The sequence below is a fragment of the Chenopodium quinoa genome, unplaced genomic scaffold (genome assembly GCF_001683475.1).
Source record: "Chenopodium quinoa cultivar QQ74 unplaced genomic scaffold, ASM168347v1, whole genome shotgun sequence".
NCBI lineage: Eukaryota > Viridiplantae > Streptophyta > Magnoliopsida > Caryophyllales > Amaranthaceae > Chenopodium > Chenopodium quinoa.
In genome coordinates, this window is record NW_018742810.1 from 465290 (window position 1) to 487878 (window position 22589).

The 22589-nt window shown below is 33.7% G+C and overlaps 3 protein-coding genes across 3 annotated transcripts; 2 read left to right on the forward strand and 1 right to left on the reverse strand.

The window, feature by feature from the left end:
• Positions 1 to 8107: 8107 nt before the first annotated feature.
• LOC110725164 (abscisic acid receptor PYL9-like) lies at positions 8108 to 11968 on the forward strand. The gene is made up of 3 exons (XM_021904641.1): positions 8108 to 8481; positions 10114 to 10329; positions 11311 to 11968. Exons 1-3 carry the CDS (start codon positions 8383 to 8385, stop codon positions 11503 to 11505), a joined length of 510 nt encoding a protein of 169 aa, XP_021760333.1. The 5' UTR covers positions 8108 to 8382; the 3' UTR covers positions 11506 to 11968.
• A 1976-nt stretch (positions 11969 to 13944) lies between these two features.
• On the reverse strand, positions 13945 to 17583 carry LOC110725165 (pentatricopeptide repeat-containing protein At4g01030, mitochondrial-like). Its single transcript, XM_021904642.1, has one exon. The coding sequence runs from the start codon at positions 16784 to 16786 to the stop codon at positions 14024 to 14026; it is 2763 nt and encodes a 920-aa protein (XP_021760334.1). The 5' UTR covers positions 16787 to 17583; the 3' UTR covers positions 13945 to 14023.
• Positions 17584 to 18060: 477 nt separating this feature from the next.
• LOC110725167 (chitinase domain-containing protein 1-like) lies at positions 18061 to 22364 on the forward strand. Its single transcript, XM_021904644.1, has 8 exons — positions 18061 to 18530; positions 18628 to 18701; positions 19303 to 19383; positions 19683 to 19767; positions 20047 to 20144; positions 20331 to 20418; positions 21040 to 21388; positions 21822 to 22364. The coding sequence occupies exons 1-8, from the start codon at positions 18258 to 18260 to the stop codon at positions 22073 to 22075; spliced, it is 1302 nt and encodes a 433-aa protein (XP_021760336.1). The 5' UTR covers positions 18061 to 18257; the 3' UTR covers positions 22076 to 22364.
• The last annotated feature ends 225 nt before the right edge of the window (positions 22365 to 22589 follow it).

Sequence of the window (22589 nt, forward strand, 5' to 3'; positions counted from 1 at the left end):
GTGAAAATGCAAACGTTGAGCATTTTAATAAAGTTGCATTACAACCTGCATTTACTCGTGTCCCCCGAAATACCCTAAGACGTTATACACAAACTTCTTATTATAAGTATAGGAGTGGTTTGATTGAATTATTTCGTACTTTTGATGGTCGTGTTACTTTTACAAGTGATGCATGGACTTCTAGTTTTGGCGAACCTTATCTTTGCATTACTGCTCATTGGGTAGATGATGATTGGTTTATTCAAAAACGTATACTATGTTTTCAAGCTATGGAAGAAAGGCATACCGGTTTTAACATCAAAGTTCGTATTTTGGATTGTTTAAAAGAATTTCCCTTGAATAATAAAGTTCTTTCTTTGTCTCTTGATAATGCAACTGCAAACACAAAGTGTATTGACTATATGAAAAATGACTCCGAATTACATTTGTTGTTGAGTGGTAGTCTCTTGCATGTTAGATGTTGTGCTCATATTCTGAATTTGTCTGTTCAAGAGGGTCTCGCTGAGTTGCAACAATTGCTAAACCCAATTAGAACAGTTGTAAAATGGATTAGGATTACTCAGTCAGTTAGAAGAAAGTACATGGCTATGTGTAAAAAGAGAGGTCTTAAGAAAAGACAATAGTCTATTGATACCCCTACCCGTTGGAATTCTACTTTCAAGTTGTTGAATGATGCTATAAAGTATCGTGATATTTTAACCCAACTTTACAATGAGACTCGTGTTGATCCTACTGAGTTAATAACCGAAAGTCATTGGACTAATGCTTCTTTTGTTCGTGATGTTTTAAAAGCTTTTGATAGTGCAACTCATATTTTCTCTTATATTTATGAGCCTAACATTCATTTATTCATAATTGAGTGTGTTAAAGTTGTTCACGCCATCGAAGAGCATATGATGATTGATGGACTTCGTCCCGTTCTTGATAGCATGAAACGTAAGTGGCATACTTATTTTAGTGAATTTCCAATCATTTATGGAATTGCTGTTATTCTTGACCCCGGTGTCAAAGCTGAAGGTTTGGAAAATCTTTTAGAATTTTATTATACGAGTTTAAGTATCGATTATGATGTTAGTGAATATATTAACAAATGCAAATCTGTTTTGGGAGACCTTTATGATCATTATGCATCTATTTATGGTTTGGATTTAGCAACACCAACTTCTACTAACACTTCCGATTCTAGATTTGGTTTTCTTGATAAAGTTATGAAAAAAAAAACACATAGCATCTACATCATTCTCATCATTATCTTCTTCAACACTTGCTATTAATGATTATTTGTCATATCAACATGAGACCAACAACAACTTTCAAATTATAAAATGGTGGCAAGAACATAAAAAGAGTTTTCCTATATTGGCGAGGATTGCAAAAGATATACTTGCAGTTCCCGCTTCATTCGTTGCTTCCGAGTCTGCTTTTAGTGCAGGTAGAAGAGTGTTAGATGAAAAAAGATCTCGCTTAACTCCGGAAAGCATTCAAATTTGTGTTTGTAAGAAAGATTGGGATCAAGCTGAAAGAAGAACTCAAGGTTTAAAGGAAGACGAAGACGATGAAGATGATCCTGTGATGATATTGGAATCGTCAACGGATGATGCAGTTTCCGAGGATGATGATGCAACAAACATGGGTGGCTAGAAAAGTCTAAATCAGGTACGTAAGAACTACGTGGGCTTTGATTCTTTCGGGATACGTAGGCAACTTATTTTTCGAAAATTACAATTTAATTGCAAAATTAAATTTTAGTTTTCTAAAGATAGGTCCAAGCCCCCCCTCCCCCCAAATTCCAAAAGAAGTACAATATAAGAACTACGTGGGCTTTGATTCTTTCGGGATATGTAGGCAACTTATTTTTCGAAAATTACAATTTAATTGCAAAATTAAATTTTAGTTTTCTAAAGATAGGTCCAAGCCCCCCCTCCCCCCAAATTTCAAAAAAAGTACAATATAAGAACTACGTTGTCTTTGATTCCTTATTTTATAATATAAAGATACGTAGGCATCTTAAATAAGAGCAACTGAGCAAGTCATCAAATTATTAATTTTGTAAAAATTAAAACACCACACAACCCACCCGACCCTAACCCACGAACCCACCCAATCCTAACCCAGGAACCCACCCGACCCTAACCCACGAACCCACCCGACCCTAACCTACGAACCCACCCGACCCTAACCCACTAACCCACCCTTCGACCCACCCTAACCCACTAACCCACCTTGACCCGTCTAACCCACAAACCCAGCTCGACCCACCCACGACCCGTCTAACCCACGAACCCAGCTCGACCCACCCACGACTCGTCTAACCCACGAACCCAGCTCGACCCACCCACGACTCGTCTAACCCACGAACCTAACCCTGGTGTGTCCAACTTCTCCGACCCAACCCACGACACGGCCTACCCTACCCTACGTGTGTCGTGCCGTGTGTCATGAAACCCCAACCCGCGACCCACCTAACCCTAACCCAGCTCGCACGACTCGCACGGTGGACACCTCTAATTGTGACACATATGATGCTAGGTAATCGAATTTTGGATAGATTTTTTAAGATAAAAATGTTGTATAAAGTTTTATTATTGATATACTTCTAATAATTAATATATACAAAATTAATCATAACTTTTAATAAATATCTTATAACTCAATTCTATTTCCATCCTAAAATTCATTTTAAAAAGTTCTTTAAAATAAGATCGATTTATAATATATTTAATTTAACTAAAAAATTAATCGAGTATTAGTAAAAATAAGTTTTAATTGGTAAAAATGATTTTAATTTGGTTAAAATACTTTTACTTCGGTAAAAATAATTTACATTCAATAAAAATAATTTCAAGTTAAATAACATATATATATCTACTCCCTCCGTTTCATATTAATCGCAACACTATGGTGTTTACAAAATTTAAGAAAATTTAGAGGATGTGGTCCAAAAGAGAATTTTTATAATATAAAGTATTATTGGTAGGAGAGAGAAATAATAAAAAAAATAAAAAAATTAAAAAAATAAAAAGCAGTATAAGTGGGGTTGGTAGGAAAGAGAAATAATAAAATATTTGTGAAAGTGGGATTAGTAGGAGAGAGAAATTATAAAATAATGGTAGGTCTTTTTCAAATATAGAAATGTTACAATTAATATGAAACAGATGTAAAAGGAAAGTGTTGTGATTAATACGAAACGGAAGGAGTACTTACAAAAAGTACACTATTATATACATAAACGATAAGATATCGTATCAATAACTATATACTAAAAGACACACCAGCAATGACACGTGTCATTTTCTGGTGAGTTCAAAAAAAAAAAAACTATTTAGAAAACAAATCTTATGTATAAATAGAAGATTAAAAAGATTTAATGTATCCTTGCACTATATATATTGATACCATAAGCTAAAGTTAAAAAAATGAAAATCAAATTCTTAACATAATTTGTGACATACATAGTGCTATATACTACTCTTTTCATTTTTACAACAAGGATTATTTTTTTTTAAATATTTGTATATTTAATTATGTTTGAAAAGTTTGCTAGGAAAGATATGAATTTTTTTCTAAGCCAGTTGATTATTGAGAAGAAAAATAAATACCGGTTAAGAGGGAATAGATTAATAGTGTATTAGTGTGTAAAAAGTAAATCTATTTACAAATTAGATACATAGTTGTAAGATATTCGTTGGGTTAAAAGAAGAAATGATATACATTAGTTAGTGAAATATATATAAATATACATGTATGTGTATTTTAAATTATCTATTTTGCTAATAATAGACTTTTTCATAATTAATTCATTTTACAAAGTAGTAACTTAAATATATTTTTTTTATAATTAAATATAATGTTAATAATTATAGAGTAGTTATTGAAAATTACCGTGCATGGCACGAGACCTAACCTAGTATATGTCTAAATGTCGTGCATAATCAAAAGGGTTTATATGACCGTATTTAACATTCAAGTCAAAAAGTTTATCCTAAAATTTTATTAACAATCTGGGCATCGCCTTGACACAAAACTATCATATCATATCATCATATCACTAATAAATAAAGGAGGTCTCATAGTCAGGCCACGAGACAGCGACACTTGACATTCCTGTTTTTCGCCAAGTATCGAGCCACGTAAGCGACAAATAGATTTTATTGTGACACATATGATGGTGTGGAAGAAAATTTTGGATAAATTATTTTTATGATAAAAATGTGTATAGAGTTTTATTATTGATATACTTTTAATATTTCACATTTACAAAATTAATCAAAACTTTCAATAAGGATCATATAGCTCGGTTCTAATTCCATCATAAAATCTAATATCATCATATCATATATCACTAATAAATAAAGCCGGTTTCGTAGCCAGACCACGAAATAGCGACACTTGGCATTCCAGTTTTTTGGATAAGAGATAAATAGGTATTATTGTGACAAATATGATACTAAGCAAGTGATTTTTGGATAGATTTTTTAAGATAAAATTATTGTATAGAGTTTTATTAGCGATAAAATTTTAATATTTCATATATACAAAATTAATCATAACTTTTAATAAAAATATCCTATAACTCAGTTCTATTTCCATCATCAAATTCGTCTTAAAAGGTTCTTTAAAATAATATCCATTTATAATAATATATTTAATCACAAACTTTTGTACGTAGCTAGCCAAACCGTGTCACCAACAACTATTACAATAGTTATTTCGTTAGTAGTATAGGGGTTACTTAGTAAGTGTTATAGTGGTTACTCAATCATTGTTATAAATAGGGGTTACATAGTCAGTGTTAGAGGTAACTTAGTTAGTATTACAGGGGTTACTCAGCTCGGTCATTTTTATAGGAGTTACTTTGTCCGGCTAGATGGTGTGGCTAGCTGCATACAAAATGCATTGTTATTTAATTTATTTAAAAAATATATTACAGAATCAGTAAAAAGTAAGTTTTAAGATGTAAAATAATTTTAGTTTGGTAAAAATACTTTCAGTTCAGTGAAAATAATTTAAGTTTAATAAAAATAATTTCAAGTTAATTAAAACGTAGATATAAATATCCTACATTATCAAAACTACAAAAAGTACACTATTATATAAATATAAGCCATACGATATCGTATGTCTAAATATCCTACATTATCGGAATGAATTATTTGACCGTAGTTAACATTCAAGCCAAAAAATTTATCTTAAAGTTTTATAAACAATCTGGGCATCGTTTGGGCACAAAATTAGTATATATACAAAGGGGATTTATTTTCCAAGATTATAGAGAGCCACCTAGGATTTTGATTTTTAAAAAATTCTTAGAGTGCCATGTAGGAATTGTATTTTTAGAGCGTTACGTGTAGAATTATGCCACGTAGGATTATTATTTTAAAGCGCCACATAGGATTAGAATTAAAAATTTACATTTATTATAAAAATAAAATATTATCTTTTTATATTCGAAATTTTATCTAAATATGAGAAAAGAAACAATTTATTTTATTTTGTATATATATAAAAAAGATACTATTAAACTTAAAAAGTCAAATTCACGTTTAATGAATATTAAAAAAAATTGGATTAGATAAAAAAAAAATAATAATAATGAAATATGAGAAATGATTATAATAAAATATTTTACAAAAGAATCCTACAAAAAAAAATGTGAAATGTAGTAATATTTTTGTTATTACGATTGAATATTAAATGTTAAATTTAACTGTTAATAGAGACCCGTGCATCGTACGGGCATAAATCTAGTTATGACTTATGAACTGTTTTTGTACTTTAATGTTAGATTTCAAATATTCTTTTTTCTTATTTTATGTGATTGATTTTATATGAGACTATCATATAAAAACGGAAGGAGTAAATTGTAACAGAATATACGTAGTAAAATAATTAGGGACATACTTGGTATTTGATATTTTAGGTGAACATAATGAGTTAATGACGATGCTCTGCTCGGGCCTATTGTGTCCAAGGCCCCTATCAAGCATCTTGAATAAGGCCCATTATAGTTATATGGACTTGTTTGGTTGCTACGGACCTACGGTAGTTGATGGGCTGGTAATTTAATTATGTATAATAAGAGGTTTGTGGACCGAACCCTAGTATCAACATTTGCCTGAATTAATTTTTCTGTCTTTGTTCCATGTTTTAATTTTTGACACTTTTTACCAATTTTAATTTAACTAACATTATTTGTGATTTATAGATACTGTATGAAAAAATATAGTCATGTGTGATCTTATTAGATTCTACTCGTATCGATGTGTGCTTAATTAAAAGTCAATTTTAAACTTATTTTTTTTTTTTTACATTTGTATGATTAAAGATATTTCCATTAACTTTTTACATTGACAAACGTAATTAAAAAAACTTCTTGTTTTCATGAAGCTAATATGTATGTTTCAAAAAAAAAAAAAAAAAAAAAGAAGCTAAAATTGATCCCTAGTGGGCTAAAGTCTCAACTTCTTCAATTCTCTTGGTGAACACCAAAATTCTCATGACATGCTCGGTAAGCGGTCATAAATTATGTGAATGGTAATGAATTTGTATGTAATTTTGCAAGGAAATCAATCCTATGGTCATTTCCATGTCAATGGAAATTCACCTACAAATGAGTGTTTTGTTCATGAATTTTCATTACCACATAATACTACCTCTAATATGGTCAATTGGTAATGAATGATAATAAAAATTTGTGAATAAGATGAGATATTTAGAGGAGAACTATCATTATCATGGGCATTGACATATAATCTTTTTCACAAAATTACTTATAAAATTATTGTCATCACAACCGTTAATTACAACCAAACAAACCGACAATAATTTGCTTATATTATAGAGAATCAGGAAAATATATATTTTGGTAAGTTCATTGATATATACACAAAGATTTGCATTACTTTTAACATAGCCTACATTTTTAGTCAAAGGGGTGGGCTTCTTTCTTTCATTTCTTGTGCATTCGTTGGAATGGATAAGAAATGAATAGATAAGCACGACTTTTGCTAGCTTTCTGGTCAAGAAGATAGCAACCAAAAATTTTGTCGATAGGTGAAACGTGAATATGCGTTATTGCGATCTATGGGAGATGATATTTTATCAAGTGGATTGTTTTTCAATTAAAACACCTACAATTTTGTGTCTTTTTTTGAGGTTTAGATACCAATTCTTATCGCAATTATTTGGCACATGTTCCATTCCATTAAACACTTCCACTTGATAGACAACAATATTAAAGATAAACTTGTATTAATAAATCCATATAGTTTAATTTCGATAGTAGCATGACATTGTGGGTGTATCAATACACTTGCACACATTCTCTCACGTGCTCATCACGTTTTGGTGTACACATGCCACATGTCAATGCGAGTTGCATTTTGTGAGGTTATGTGTGCATAATGTGCTTTGTGCACATCATGTACTATTCGTTCAAGGGATTAATTTGAACGATACATACTAGCCTAACATTGCAAGACTATACGTTTGATTGATCTCATGGAGCTAGTTCATGCATGACATGATGATTCAATGATTTCCTTAGATACGGCAACATACATTTATTTAGTTCAATTTCTACATAGTCTCACAATCCCTTAATTCTCGTCCCATTTTACTTTGATTTGTACTTTTAAATCTGTCTCATATTACAAATAGTTATACAGGATCCTAACACTACATACAATGATATAATCTCACTACTTTTGTCTCTCATAATGAAAAAAGAAAGGTAATTTCTCTTCAACGAGACAAACAAAAGAAGACAGAAGGAACACAACATGTAGAGTCGAATGGCCGGAAAAGTGGACTTATGGAGATTCGATCCTTCAACCTTGCCAAAAGTCCACAACCCCAAAGGCCCAAAGTAATAATAACAATATACTCTTTATTTTTTTATATTTATTTTTCTTCTTAATTTTTTTTTTCTTCATATTTGGCAAATTAGTGCTGAGTGTTGACCTGTTCCCATAAGCATAGAACAATCACTAAAAACTGACAAAAAAGATTATCCAAGTTACAACCAATAAGATGCCAAAACCACCAACTTGGAAGTAGCTCACAGTATAAATATGATCCCACAAGTTCAACCCACCCACAATCAACAAAAATTGTTGGTCTGTTACACAGTCAATTATCACCATCTTGTCAACCTAGTCTTCTCCTTCCTCACCCTAAACAACCACAAAATAATTAAAAGGTCAGAAAATGACTCATGTGAATATAAACGAAACTTCTCTCAACTAAGAAGATGATCATGTTTTTTTAATTAAACTCCTCTGTTTTTATTTTTCTTGCAAATATTATTCCAAATTTCTAAGAAAAAGAAGCAAAGTAAATAAATTTCTAGGGTTTTTAATTTTCTTCTGAATTTGTCATAAAATGGAGTCTGTATACATTTCTAGACACCATACTCACAAAATTGGAGCTAATCAGTGTTCCTCTGCTCTTACTCAACACATCAAGGCTCCAGTTGACCTTGTAAGTTTATATCATTTTTTTTTTTTTGGGTTTTCTATAATTTCACTTTTCTATGTTGTGCCCCAATATATATCACTTTCCTAACCCCAATATACATTTTGTTTCCAAACGGTAACTTTGCTATTATCCCATCGTTAAAAAATTACGCTCTGAGGTCCAATCTCCATTTATTAATATTTTTTTTATCTATCTGTGCGTTGGAAAACCTTCCATTAAAGGTCTTGGGGGTTATTTTAGTTTTTAAGGGTTCAAATCGAGCTCTGATTTGGCAAAAAAAATAACTTAAATGGCTCGTTTTACTTATTAAAAAATGTCTCGATTTACGTGTTCACGTTTTAATACGCAAAACGAGGCATTTACGTTACTTTTTTTGTGAAATTTGAGTTCAATTTGGATCCAAAAGGGCCAATATAGCTCCCAAAACCTTTAACGGAATATTTTCTTACGCGCAAATTGATAAAAAATATTAATAAATGGAGAGTGGGCCTCATTTACGGAATTTTTTAACGGCAAGATAACGGCAAGGTTACCGCATGGAAACAAAATGTATATTGAGGTTACAGTGTGGAAAGTAATATACATAGGGACATTTTTTTTTTCTCCCTTCAAATGAATTCATTTGCATTATTTTCATTAATTCCTTTATGAATTTGGTTTATTATGATATATAATTTCTGGGTTTTATTAATTGATCTGAAAATTGGTGAATTTAATTTCTGGGTGATTTTTGTAATGTTTGTTGTTTTAGGTCTGAAATGTGGGTACGTTAGAAACTTATATTTCTATATTCATGTTGATTTATATTTAAAAGATTCAATCTTTTTCAAGTTTCGATTGTTATATGCTATAATGCTGTTTATTCTTTTATGTTATCTCATTTGATTGTTGTTTAAGTAATTCGAAGGAGTTTTTTAGGGTTAAGTTCGATTGTTTAGGTCAGATTTTTGAATAGTTAGTTGTTTGTATATATATTGTTGTCATAATATTACATTATTTCTATCACAGACATTTTAAAAGATTGGATCTACAATAAAATATTGTACATCCGCTACGAAGTTACCCTAAAATGATCAAAAGTTACTTTTTAATGAATGAAAGTTACCCAGTTTATATAAGTATATATAAGTTACCCTGATATAAATAAAAGTTATGTATGCTTTATTAATAAAAGTTACCCAAAAAAGTATAAAAGTTACTCTAAATTCAACGATAGTTACCCGATGTACAACTGTACATCGAATGTATACAAATGTTTTTGTATATCTACAAAGGGGAATAAAAATATAAAATGCTACAAGAAATGTACTGTTATATGCTATATACTGCTGCATGAACTGTAATTAATTTTCCTGCATATACTAAAATTTGAGTTCGTTTGGCTTTTGGAGGAATTAGCAAAAAAAAATTTACAACGTTGATACCAAATCTGTATTGTATCAGTTCAGTAGGAACTAGCTAGCAAGGCAGCAGACTGAAATATTGAACTTTAATCTTGTTATGGTACTAACACATAAAAAAGTCCTATGAAATTTTCGAGTTGATCGAGTTTTCATCATTGTGTTACAAGATTTGTTGTTTGTTATGGTTCTAGTTTCATCTTGTTAATCAGGAGATGTCTTGTGTATTTGTTAGGTATGGTCTTTGGTCAGGAGATTTGATCAACCTCAGAAGTATAAGCCGTTTATAAGCCGGTGCAAAGCGAGTGGGGAGCTTAAGATCGGAAGTGTAAGAGAAGTGAATGTTAGATCAGGTCTTCCTGCCACAACTAGCACTGAAAGATTGGAGCTTCTTGATGATGAAGAGCATATTCTCAGCGTCCGAATTGTTGATGGTGATCACAGGCTCAAGGTATGATTATTGTGGCTCTTTTTCGTAATTTTATCAAATTAATGTTAGATTTTTGATAAATTATCCAATGACATGCTGGAAAGCTCTGCTTTATTATCTTCATGGATTTCTTGCACATCATGTTATTTGCTAAAGTATTCAAGATATATCCAAAAGTCAGTTGTGAACAAATTTACCATCCATTTTCTTTGAATTGACCTCTAAAGTAAAACAAGTATAAAGTCTATAATAACCGTTGTTCATGAATTCGACGTGTACTAGAACCATCTATCCATATTTCCTTTAGTCCTGTCAATGTAGTTAAGCGATGAATGAAAGTAGTTGGAGGTGGAGCTTGATTGGGCCATTTTGCTTTAATTATATGGTGTATGTGGTTGGATGCTCTTCGAGTTTGAAGTGACATTCGAGAAAGATTTTACCTCAGTATTCTTGCAAATTCCTCTACCGACCAATTAAAGCAAGAAGACAATGGCATATAGGAAAAGTGAAAAACACAAAAATTGAAAAGGCTTGAAGCCTCATCCCCGTCGTGGTCCACTTCCAATTTAAGATTTAAAGTCGAGTATGGGCATGAATAAGGGCGGTCTTAGTGGAAAAAGTAATTGAATTCAATGATTCACAAATAAAGAAACAAAAGATATTGGCTCATGAGCAAATGTTCGTTATCTGAGTTGATAGCGATAGTCTTCAAGGAGTGTATCAGTGATGCTTAGATATAGATAACACATACGCATATGATAGCTAGGAGGTACTTGTAGCTAATAGTGGTAATGGTAAATACATTATCATAACATTTTGGCATAATTTTTTCCTTGCAATGTTCCAAGTCATGTTTGTTAATTTAATGTCAGACTTATTTTGTGTATCCCCTGCATCTAGAAGGATTAAAGAGAAAAAGATATCCTCACTAGTAACTTAACCTATTATTGTGTTATCATTGGCGGATTAAGTGCTAATCGAACATCTCATTTGTTGTTGCAGAATTACTCCTCGATCATTACAGTTCACCCTGAGATAATCGATGGGAAGATGGGGACATTAGTCATAGAATCATTTGTAGTCGATGTACCAGAAGGGAACACGAAAGAGGAAACATGCTACTTTGTTGAGGCCTTAATCAACTGCAACCTCAAATCATTAGCTGATGTCTCAGAGAGGATGGCAAATGCATGTTAGCAGGCACAGGGAACTCGATTTATAGTATAAATATCTCGTGTTTGGTTGCTTGAAAGTCGATCCTCTTTATTTCGTTGATCCTTGCTTGGTTCCTTGAAGCTTCGAGGAGATTGTCATGGACAATTGTTTGCATCCTTTTTTTGTCGTGCTTTGGATGCAGGAGCTGTTGCCTCCCAGGCTTCATGATTACTTAATTTTTATGTGAGCTTGTATTTAAAGCAATCCTTGATGAACCTTTGCTGTATATGTAAGTTTATTCCAAGTGCTGCAGTTGTACATAATTGATGTATGGAACTACACTCTTGCAAGAGTGACATATCATGTATGTAGTGGCAAGTGTGAATGTTACTTTTCTACTTGAAGGTAATTAAGTTTGCATCTGTAAATTACTTCCTCAAGTTAAAGCTTCCGAGCACGAGAAAGTTGCAATAAAATAACAGCATAAGGTAAGAATTTGATTTTATCGCAAACTTTCTAGTAAGTTTAGATTAAAGAAAGTCGGTATATAAAAGCACCTTATTCAGCTGGAATTAAAGTCCATTGCTCTTAAGGATTTTAATGTTAGGACATGGGACAACTTTTTTCCGAAACAACTTATCTACCGCTCTTCTTTCCTACGGAGTATTCAATAATTTAATGGGTACTTGTGAATTTTCATTAAGGAGAAAGATAAAATGTGATAAGTTAGTCATTTTCCACTTTATGTTTTGAACCGTTTTCAAAAAAATTCAGTTTATCTCATTTTTGATAAGATATATGAAGTAGATTTTTATTTTAAAAAAGTACCCTTCAATAATACTCCATATTATTTCCATGGACTATCTTTGTTTTCGTGAATACTCTAGCAATTGAACGAGTGTACCAAAAAGAAAAGATAAAAGGAACAAAAACGTGGCACGTGGAAGTTATTGAATGGTATATCCAAAACGAGCATACCTGGAATAAAAAGTGACACTAATTTTACGCCATGAAAATCCCACTTGAGATGAACAATGGCCAACCAAGTATCTCATGGAAGCATATCTTCAACATGGTACAAGTGCCAATATGCTATTGTAGTACAAAACTCTAAGGTAGTACATTCACTTTTTTACAGCTAAATTATTGTTACACTCGCAATCTTGAAATGTAGAGTACATAGATAATCTCTATTGCCGAAGTTTAGTTTCAGAGTCTGAGACCCTACTTAAACTAACTTTTAATCGTGTTTTCTTCTTTTTTAGTCTAAAGAAAAGTATATTGATATAAACAAGTTCGCCAACTCTCTTAGGAGACTAGGATTATGTTTACACAATATAGTTGAAGTGAATATTTTTGGGTAAACAATGAGCCAAATTAGATTAAGTCGTGATATCTTCATGACCTTTTTCTGTAAGAAGCACTTGAAATCTTCAACAATGGTAGGTCACACGATCAATTTTTCAAGACTGAGCCAAACATCCAACATACGCCAGTTGCCAGGCAAAAAAGATAAGGGGTGAAGTATGGAGACATTATAATTGGTCCCATTTATCATGTTTACTTAACATGTGGAAATTTGGTTGAAATTATCACATAATTTATTTATTTATTTTTTACTATATTCACACACGTTGCATATACATTGTCTTTTCTTGTGTTTGTATCATTGTATTTGTATGCTAGATTTCAATTCAAATCATCAAATATTGTGTGACAATAAGAATCTTGAGTCGTTGAGTGCCAATTCCAGTCCTTTTTTCCATTAGTCTTGAGGATAATCTCATGATTGCAATTAAGGTCATGTTTAACGATTTGGAGGTCCTTTGTAAATTTTACAATTAATGTACCCTTAAGGTTAAGATAAAAATTTCGTTGGGGGTGTTTGGTTGAAAGAGGTTTGACTAGCTCAAATCTCCAATTTACTAATGAGAGTGTTTTGTTTAGTGAATTGGAAGAGATGCTTGAGTCTAAAATTTAGTTGTTAAATGACTAATTCAAGGTTTATCAATTTGAAAAAGGTGATAATCACAATAAGAATGAAAAGGGGAAAATCAAAGGAGAAAGAAGGGGTAGTAAACAATTATATAGAAGTGCAGCAAAAAGAAAATCGTGACAACCGATTTGATCCAAAAAATGATTGATAAACCGGTTGTACCATGCATTAGATACAATTTCATCCATTTTCTTAGCGCTTTTGCTCAATCGAACCTCCTGAAATGAGAAAATAAGCAAAAGAAAGAGAGGGAGAAAAGCTTGCATCAACTAACACAATAATTTTCATCAGACTTGGATTAAAGAAACACACTTGTACCTAAAAGTACACATGTGCTTAACTGCTTAAGAATATTTGGTACATAATTAATACAGTTATACACCCATCTGTAAGAATATAGAGGAGGAACCTAGATGCATGATATTTTCTCAAATTTGCTAACTAAACCATGTATTAAAGTCTGAACAGAGCAAATGACTCGTAGCTTTGAAACAAAAAATGTGTGTTCACTATGTCTATAATCCAGTCATATACATCCTAATTAAGAACAAGTTAGAGCCCTTGCTACCAATGGTCATTGCAAGAACATCTTCCTTCCTGGAAATGATGAAACCGAACACCATCTTTAAGGATAATCTCACGTTTTCTTAACACAGAGATGAATTTTGCAGCGGTGTGACAGTCAGAACACATTCTAGTGCTCTTAATCACCCTGATTGGTGAACCATCCTTCATCTTCAACAACCCATAGGTTATGGCTAATTTTTCAGTATGAGATAGCAGTACTTTTTCTTTATCAGCATCATCAATATCTTGGTACACTGATTTGATATCCGGGATATAACCTGCTTTCTTCATCTCAGAGATCAGATGATACAACTCAAAGTATATATTTCCTGTATCTGGATGAGGTTTTTCTTCGCTGAAAATATGAACCTTACGGTAAATTTCTATCCAACTCCACCCAAATTGAATTTTCAGTCCTTGAGCAGTCATCTCTTCTCTCACACGATCCACATCTTCCCATCTGCTTGAAATTGTATATAAGTTCATCAGTATAACATAATTAGCAGAATTTTTTGGTTCTAGTTCAAAGAGGTTTTTGGCTGCAATTTTCCCAAGTTTCAAGTTGTTATGGACTCGGCAGGATTGAAGTAGCGAACCCCAAACAGAAGCATCTGGTTCAACAGGCATTGTTTTGATGAAATCCCACGCTTCATCAAGATATCCAGCTCTTCCTAGAAGATCAACCATGCACGAGTAATGCTCAATTGTAGGCACTATGCAGTATTCAGCCTTCATACTATCAAAATATTTCCAGCCCTCATCAAGTAAACCTGAATTCTTGCAGCATGATAGGAGAGCAGTAAAAGTTATGGCATCAGGATGAATTCCTAGATCACGCATTTCCTTGAAAAGCATAATCCCCTCTTCTCCATGGTTGTAAGCTGCATACCCCATAATCATGCAATTCCAAGTAGCAATTGTCTTGTTTTTCATCCACCGGAAAATCTCAGAGGCACTCTGCAGACTTCCTGATTTAATGTACATCTGCATAAGAGCTGTGGCCACTAACACATCTTCATCAAACCTGTTTCTTAAGCACCAACTATGGATCTCTTTACCTTTTTGTAGGCAAGACATACCTGCAGAAGCTTGAAGTAAGCTAGATATAGTGGAAGCATTAGGGTTTATACCTTCTTCCACCATTTTTTTGAAAAAACTTAATGAATCTTTATATTTTCCATTTTGTGAACATCCTGATATAAGAGCAGTCCATGAAACAACATTAGGTTCCATTCCCAAAATCTCCATTTTCTCTACCACAGCTAATGCATCCTCTATACGGCCATTCAACGAATATCCAGAAAGTAGAGAGTTCAATGTCATTATATCTGGATTTATATCTTCCTCTTCCATCTGGTTCAGCAACCTCACAGCATCATCAAATAGACCGTTTGAGGAATAACCAGATATTAAAGAATTCCAGGCAACAATATTCCAAGTCTTCATGAGGTCAAAGAATGCTCGAGCTTTAATCAGTTCACCATTCTTGACGTACATGTTCAATAATGTTGTCTGCACATACAAATCACAATGAAATCCATTTTTAAGAACGTAGCAATGCATTTCCTTCCCTAATTTGATCCAATTCAATTCGTTAATTGCTTGAATTGCAGGGGTGATGGAGCTCGAATTTGGCTGTAATTTTGCCACCAACATGTTGCGTAGAATGTTCAAAACTTGATGGTATAACCCATGTTGTAAATGACTAGACAAGAGGGAATTCCATGTTACTATGTCTGGTTCCACATTGTGGAACTCCATCCTATGGAATAGCTCCATTGCATCATCAAAAGAACCAACCGAAGCATAAGCAGATATCATCGTGTTCCATGATGATAAACTGTAGTTATCCATAGAATCGAAAACTTTCCTAGCTAGTTCTACCTTGTTATTTTTTGCATACATGTTGATCAAAGAATTGCATATTGCTAAATCCTTTTCCATATAATTTCTAAACATATACCCATGAATCTGCCTCCCCTCATCAATAGTTCTTCCTTTGGCACAAGCTTGTAAAGCTTTACCAATAGTAAAATTATCAGCTTTCACAGACATAAACTGCATTTCCTGAAAGTATTGCAGCGCCTTCATATAATTCTCATTCTGAATAGCCGCTACCATGGCTTCATTCCACAGCGCGACTCCTCGTTCAGGCATTTCATCGAACACTTTATCTGCATAACCTGTGCCCCAACACCTCCCATAAAAATTCATCAATGCAGACTTCAAATAAACATCCGTATCAAAACCCCTCTTAATCAAAGAAGCATGAATTTCAACACCTAACCATTTACTCATCAAAATTGCACAAATTTTCAACACAACAGTAAGAATTTTACTATCAAATTCCACTCCTTTTCCATGCAATTCACAAAAACCCTCAAGAATCTCAACTGGGTTTCCTCCAAAACTCTTAAATTCCTCCAAAAACGACTTCCAAACCACAAAATTCCTCCCAAAACCCCGAAAGAAAACCATCAAAGCAGACTCAAAATCTTGAAATTTCAAGTAAGAAGTAATCAATACCTGGGAAATTTCATCGGAATGCCCCATTTGGGGCAATTTAATCACCTGGGCATGCAATTGATTGACTAAAGTAATCGAATTAATCTTCCCAGGATCATCAAAGTAATCAGAAACAAGGGGAAGCTGTAAATTATAAGAATTGATTCTGGGAAGCTTCCAGAAGGAAGAAGGGGTTTGAAGAACAGGGGAAGTGAAGGTATTAGAAGTAGTAGTAATGGCAGCAAGTTTTTCCATTGGAGAAATTGAAGATGGTGTGTGAAGAAATGAGAGTTAAGCGGGAATTTTAGGCGGGTTTTCCATGTTTGGACCACCATTGTTATGGTGTTAATGTGTGTGGATAAGGTTTTATCTGTCTGTAATTTAGGATGGAACTTATTGGTTGAGCCGATACGATTAGGAGAGTAAACAAGGTTATCTTTGTTACAGAGTAACTTGTTAAGCACTTGATTAAGTCAAACTGTTAAAGCTAAGGCCCCGTTCTATACTTTTTTTTTTTTTTTTTTTTTTTTTTTTTTTTTTTTTTTTTTTTTTTTTTTTTTTTTTTTTTACAAGAAGAAAGGGATTTCATTAATAAAATATAGTTAAACGGCAGTTACATATAATTCTTAAGAAACCGCGAATTCCAACACAAGTACATCTAAATACATCGTAGATTTGATCAACAATCGCCTTAATAAAAAACTTCATTTGAAGCAATACAATCTGTGAGTTCGCACTAATTTGGCTTGAAATCCATTGATGTGTAATCGTTTGAGTGAAAATACTCATGTGGTCCTCTAGATTCTTGTAGAGATTATGAAACCATAAATCTTCAAATCTCGCCATACAAACATAAAAAGAAAATAAATTCAAGAGAAAAATCTATTTATTGAAAGCAAATAAAAGGTTTTTTGGGCTTACCACCAGTAAAAGCCTACAAAGATTCACAACTAAGACCAAGAGGAAAAGAAATGGTAGAGATGGAGAGAAAAGGGAAAAATGAGAAGGAAAACCTTCAAAAAAAAAAAAAATTGAAAATTCTAGCAATAGGAGCTAAAAAAACCCTTCCAAGGGAAAAAACCTAGAGGGAAAAAAAAAAAAAAAAAAAACCCTTCTAAAGAGAGAGCCTAGAGGGAACTCACTTCTAAATTTGCTTCTATATACTTCTATTTACCATAATAAGGGTAGAGATCAACTCATATAAATTTAGGTAATTTGGGAAATTATTACGCAAGGCGAATAACATGTCGCATTTAACAATGTTGAATTTTACAAATTTAGCAGATAAATACAAACGAGTGCCTAAAAATTTCAAATTCCTTAGGCAGATTTGAATGTTCCGAGCGTTTCTGTCTTAGGAATTCGAGCGTATCTGCGTCAAACACAAAATAAATAATAATAATAATAAATTACATGGTTTTTAGTGATTCCCTTGCCTTTACTGTTTTCCGATATAGTTCCTCCACTCCTCGTACTCCTTTCCTCGCCTCTTAGTAGTAGTTAGTGGTATTTATTACACTGGTTAGTAGATTTTAACGGTGATGGTTGATTTTACATTCATATTAAAATACGAGCGTTACCGACTAAAATGTAAGCATGGCTTAATACTACTCACAGTCGCACTAGAGTAGTGCCTGCAACGACGTCGTTTACACTGTATTGACAAAAGTTCTTAAACCCCTGCAACTGATCTCATCATCTTCTCCGACGAGGACATCAATTTCCAATGACAAAGAAACAACCAAAATCCGACGCAACTCGCCGTCGCAACCGAGTCGACTCGTCAACTCGGCAACCTAAACCCCCAAAATCCGATCCCAACAACTTCCATGGCAGCAACAACCACCATTTCCTCGCCATCATCGCCGTCGTCTTCGTCGTATCTTCCGCCATATCCGCATTCTTGTACCGCCGTATTAACCACCCTTCTCTTCCTCCTTCATTTGCGCATCAACGAGGTCTCGTCAAAGAAGATGTCACTTTCCAGGAGATCCTCACTGTAAAATTTCTATTCTGTATAATTTTGTTGATGGTTTCTTTGATTTGTTTGAGTTTGAGTTTTCATTGATTGTTTGGAGTAATTTTAAGCAATGCAGGAGAATTCTAGGGTTTCTGAAAATGTTACTCAACGGCATTTCACCAATCCTGTATTAGCTTACATTACGCCTTGGTAATTTACTTTTCTCTCTCCAATTTTTTCGTTCATGCAATTTTCTTGTTCTTAATTTGTTTATTTATTTATTTATTTATTTCCGGGCAGAGGGAGGGTGGTAATTTAGGGTTTTGCTTGGTTATAGGATGGCATAATTTAGGACACTAGAATTCTAGAAAGACCTTGGGACTATTTGCATTATTGGGTTAGTTATGGCTCTGTATGTGTTTGTGCTTGGGCATTTTTTTTATTTGGCCGAGCTAATTCCGAAAGCTAGCTCAATGAGCCGAAAAGAGGTGAACTTAAGTACTTGTTTTTCGGATTAGCTTTGGTGTGATTGCCTGGGAGAACGCTATATTCCGCGGAGAATGGGGTTTGGAACCTGTCTAAGCAACAAATCTAGCATCTCTCTAACAAATGTAGGACTAAAGTTTAAACTTTGCAATTGGATGATAATAGCTCATTAGTATCCTAATAAACCTTATATTGGTGATTGAGTTAGCCTTGATTGCTTATTGCTTTTTTTCCTTTTAGGTTTCAATCAAGCATTTCTCTGTTGCTTTATTTTTGCTAAAACAGGGTCCAATACTTATAGTTCCAACCTAATTAAACGGTGCAGGAACTCGGCTGGTTATGATCTAGCAAAAAGGTTCTGCCCCAAGTTTACACATCTATCTCCTGTATGGTACGATCTTAAGAGGTATGCTGTGGACTGTGGTGAACACATTTCGCAATTTGCAAGCGAGCTCATATACTCAGTAGATGACAATTGCTGTGCTCTTATATTATTTCCTCTTCTTTATACTTTTGTCCCCTTGGGTGCAACACAAATCAATCTATTTGTTTTTATCTGCATTTCTTTCCTCTTTTGTGTGTGTGAGAGATGAAGAGAAAGGGGAAGAGAGGATTTGTTTATTGTCTTCCTGTTGCCAATGTTTCTACATGTATTTAAACCTTCCCCCCCCCCCCCTTTTTTAACTGTAATTTACATGTGGTCAGTCAAGGGACAAAATTAGTTCTCGAGGGAAGACACAATGCTGATACAGGATGGATGTCTGAGCTGAGACTGAGAGGAAATGCTCAGGTAACAGGCCAGCTTATTGTACTTAGATGAAAATTTCATATTGCAGTCATGAATTCAAATTTCTTTCTGCATGTCACTTCATCTTTGCCATTCAGCATACTTTTTAGTATCAGGATTAATAATTAAGTGCATATAGCAACTATAATGAATTTGAAAAATACATTTATACTATTTATTCTTTGTGAGTAGATTCTCTTTCCACTTATTTATTCTTTGTGGAATGTCTAAGTTAATAGGATGATCTGTTTTCTTGAATGAACTTTGATTTTTGATGTGTAGATTTTACCAAGAGTAGTCCTTGAAGCAGTGCCAAAGGACCTGCTCAGAAGCAAGAAACAAAGGGACAAAGCTATTGACCTGCTTATAACAGAGTGCAAGTAAGCATATTATTCTGAATTTTGTTCTTTCTAAGATATAATTTTCAGCTTAGGTTTTTGGTTTGGAAGAAAGTCAAAATGAGTACAGGAATTTGGATGCTGATGGTTGTGTTAATGTTGTGCACTATAACAGTTTTTTGGTGCATCGTCATATCTCACCGTTTGTTTACATACTTTTTTGCACAGGGATATAGGCTATGATGGGATTGTCCTAGAATCTTGGTCAAGATGGGCTGCTCATGGTGTTCTCCATGATGCTTCTTTGCGAAAATTGGTAATATAGGACTTATGTTCTCTATACCATCTAATTAGAGATCAACTGTTTAATCTATTTCAATCGTGCTATTAGTGACTTCCTTTTTTAATTCCTTGGAAGAACTGCTCATGTTTAATTATGCCTGAGCAATGCCTACAACTTTTAAAAAGTATTCTATATTTAGACCCTTCACCTTTGTTCCTTGGACACATAAGTGCTCTTAAATGGAAAATTACTCACTAGGTTCTTGGGATTGATGGGGATGCTGCACCACTGTTGTTGCATGAATTTGTGGGTTTACAGAATTCAGGGACTGTATTCTGTTGAATATGACCGAGTTATTGACTGTTACTATTTTATGAATTCTTCCACGTTGAAAGCAGGGTGGTAGGGGTGGGCATTTTAGATTCTTATTGTACAAGATATGCCAGTGCTTTGCTTCTTCATCTATATTATTCTTAAATCTTACCCATTCAATCTTTTGATTTATTTCTTAGGAGTTAAAGACAATCTAACTCTATCACACAAGAAGCACAAGTTAGGTTTTCCAGCAAATTTGTTACAGTGCATGAATGAAAACGAGGTCACTAAAATGCCATAGATTGTGTGATGTTCTTAGTTTTGCTTTGGGATTTGCAGGCACTACAATTCGTAAAGCAACTTGGAGATTCCCTGCATAATGTCAGGTCACAAAGGAATGGTCAGCCACTGCAGCTAGTGTATGTCATTGGTCCTCCATATTCAGAGTCTGAGAAGCTTCAAGCTCATGATTTTGGACCAGAGGATTTGCGGACCCTCAGTGACTCTGTAGATGGTTTCTCACTAATGACATATGACTACTCAAGTTCTTATAGTCCTGGTCCTAATGCACCACTGACTTGGGTTCACTCCACGATAAAACTCCTCGTTGGTGAAGGTGGAAAGAGCCTTGCAAACAAGATATTTGTTGGAATCAATTTCTATGGGAACGATTATGTAGTAGCTGAAGGTATGCTGTTTCTTTATCTTCTCTTCTTTTGAATGCATTCAATGAGCAAATCATAAGTTAGTGTTACATTTTACTGAGGAATATACTAGGAATGATGAATGTACTGACTTGGACGGTCTTAGAAAGGGGTCCTGTACTTGCTTTTTCAGCTATACAAATAGTGGAAGCATCATATTCTTGATGCAGTCCTTATTTTGTATACCTCTTGATTAGCTAATTTGAATTTGCTTGAAAAGGCTTAGCTTACCTATTGTCTTTCCTCCAAGTACGAATACTGGTTTTGAGGGAGTGTTTGGGACAAGTTGTAGAACAAGCAATTTTGTGGAAGAAGTGCCCTAATTTAGCTTGGCATATTTTTGAGTACTGAGTACATTATGGTGTATTAGTTTCTTTTAGAGCTTAAGACCCTTTTGACGGCTGTCTCAATCTATAGGTGGTGGTGCTCGAGCAATTACCGGCAGGGACTATCTCTCTTTAGTGGACCAATACAAACCCACCATGAGGTGGCAAAAGGACTTTGCGGAGCATTTCTTCGTGTATTCTGATGATCAACATCACGAACATGCAGTCTTCTATCCTACTTTGATGTCAATAGCAGAGCGACTAAAGGAAGCACGTTCATGGGGGGCTGGCATCTCAATCTGGGAAATAGGCCAAGGACTAGATTATTTCTTTGATCTTCTTTAAGCACACTTCTAACCCAACCCAGCGTTTTACCTGAAGTTACTGTCTTATCTATCTAGGATAGACTAGTGTATTAGCCTAGTAATAGCTTTGCTTGTTAAGCTGTTCTAGGATGTAACAGGCTTGACTCAAGCTCACTGAAAAGTTTACAGAGTTGGATATAAAGAGTAGAAAAAGGTTGGTTCGATTGTACGAAGTATATCTAAGTTAATTATGGCATGATTTGCTAAGTTCTATTCTTTGTACACTTGACATTTGTGAACTTAGTGTTATGATGAGCTTGCATTCAAATCACTGTTGTATCAGTTATCAGTGAACTATCTTTACTCAAACAAAACAAGCTTAAAAGAAATTTCGTTTATACCTCATGAATAAAGTGCACAATCTCACCTTAAAATAGCTCACATGATCATATATGGAGCATTTAATTAGTTGTTAAATATGAGTGGGTGCATCTATTGCTAGGTGTGCCTTGATGCATAAATGCATAATAGATACTCTAGGTTAGTTTATCTTA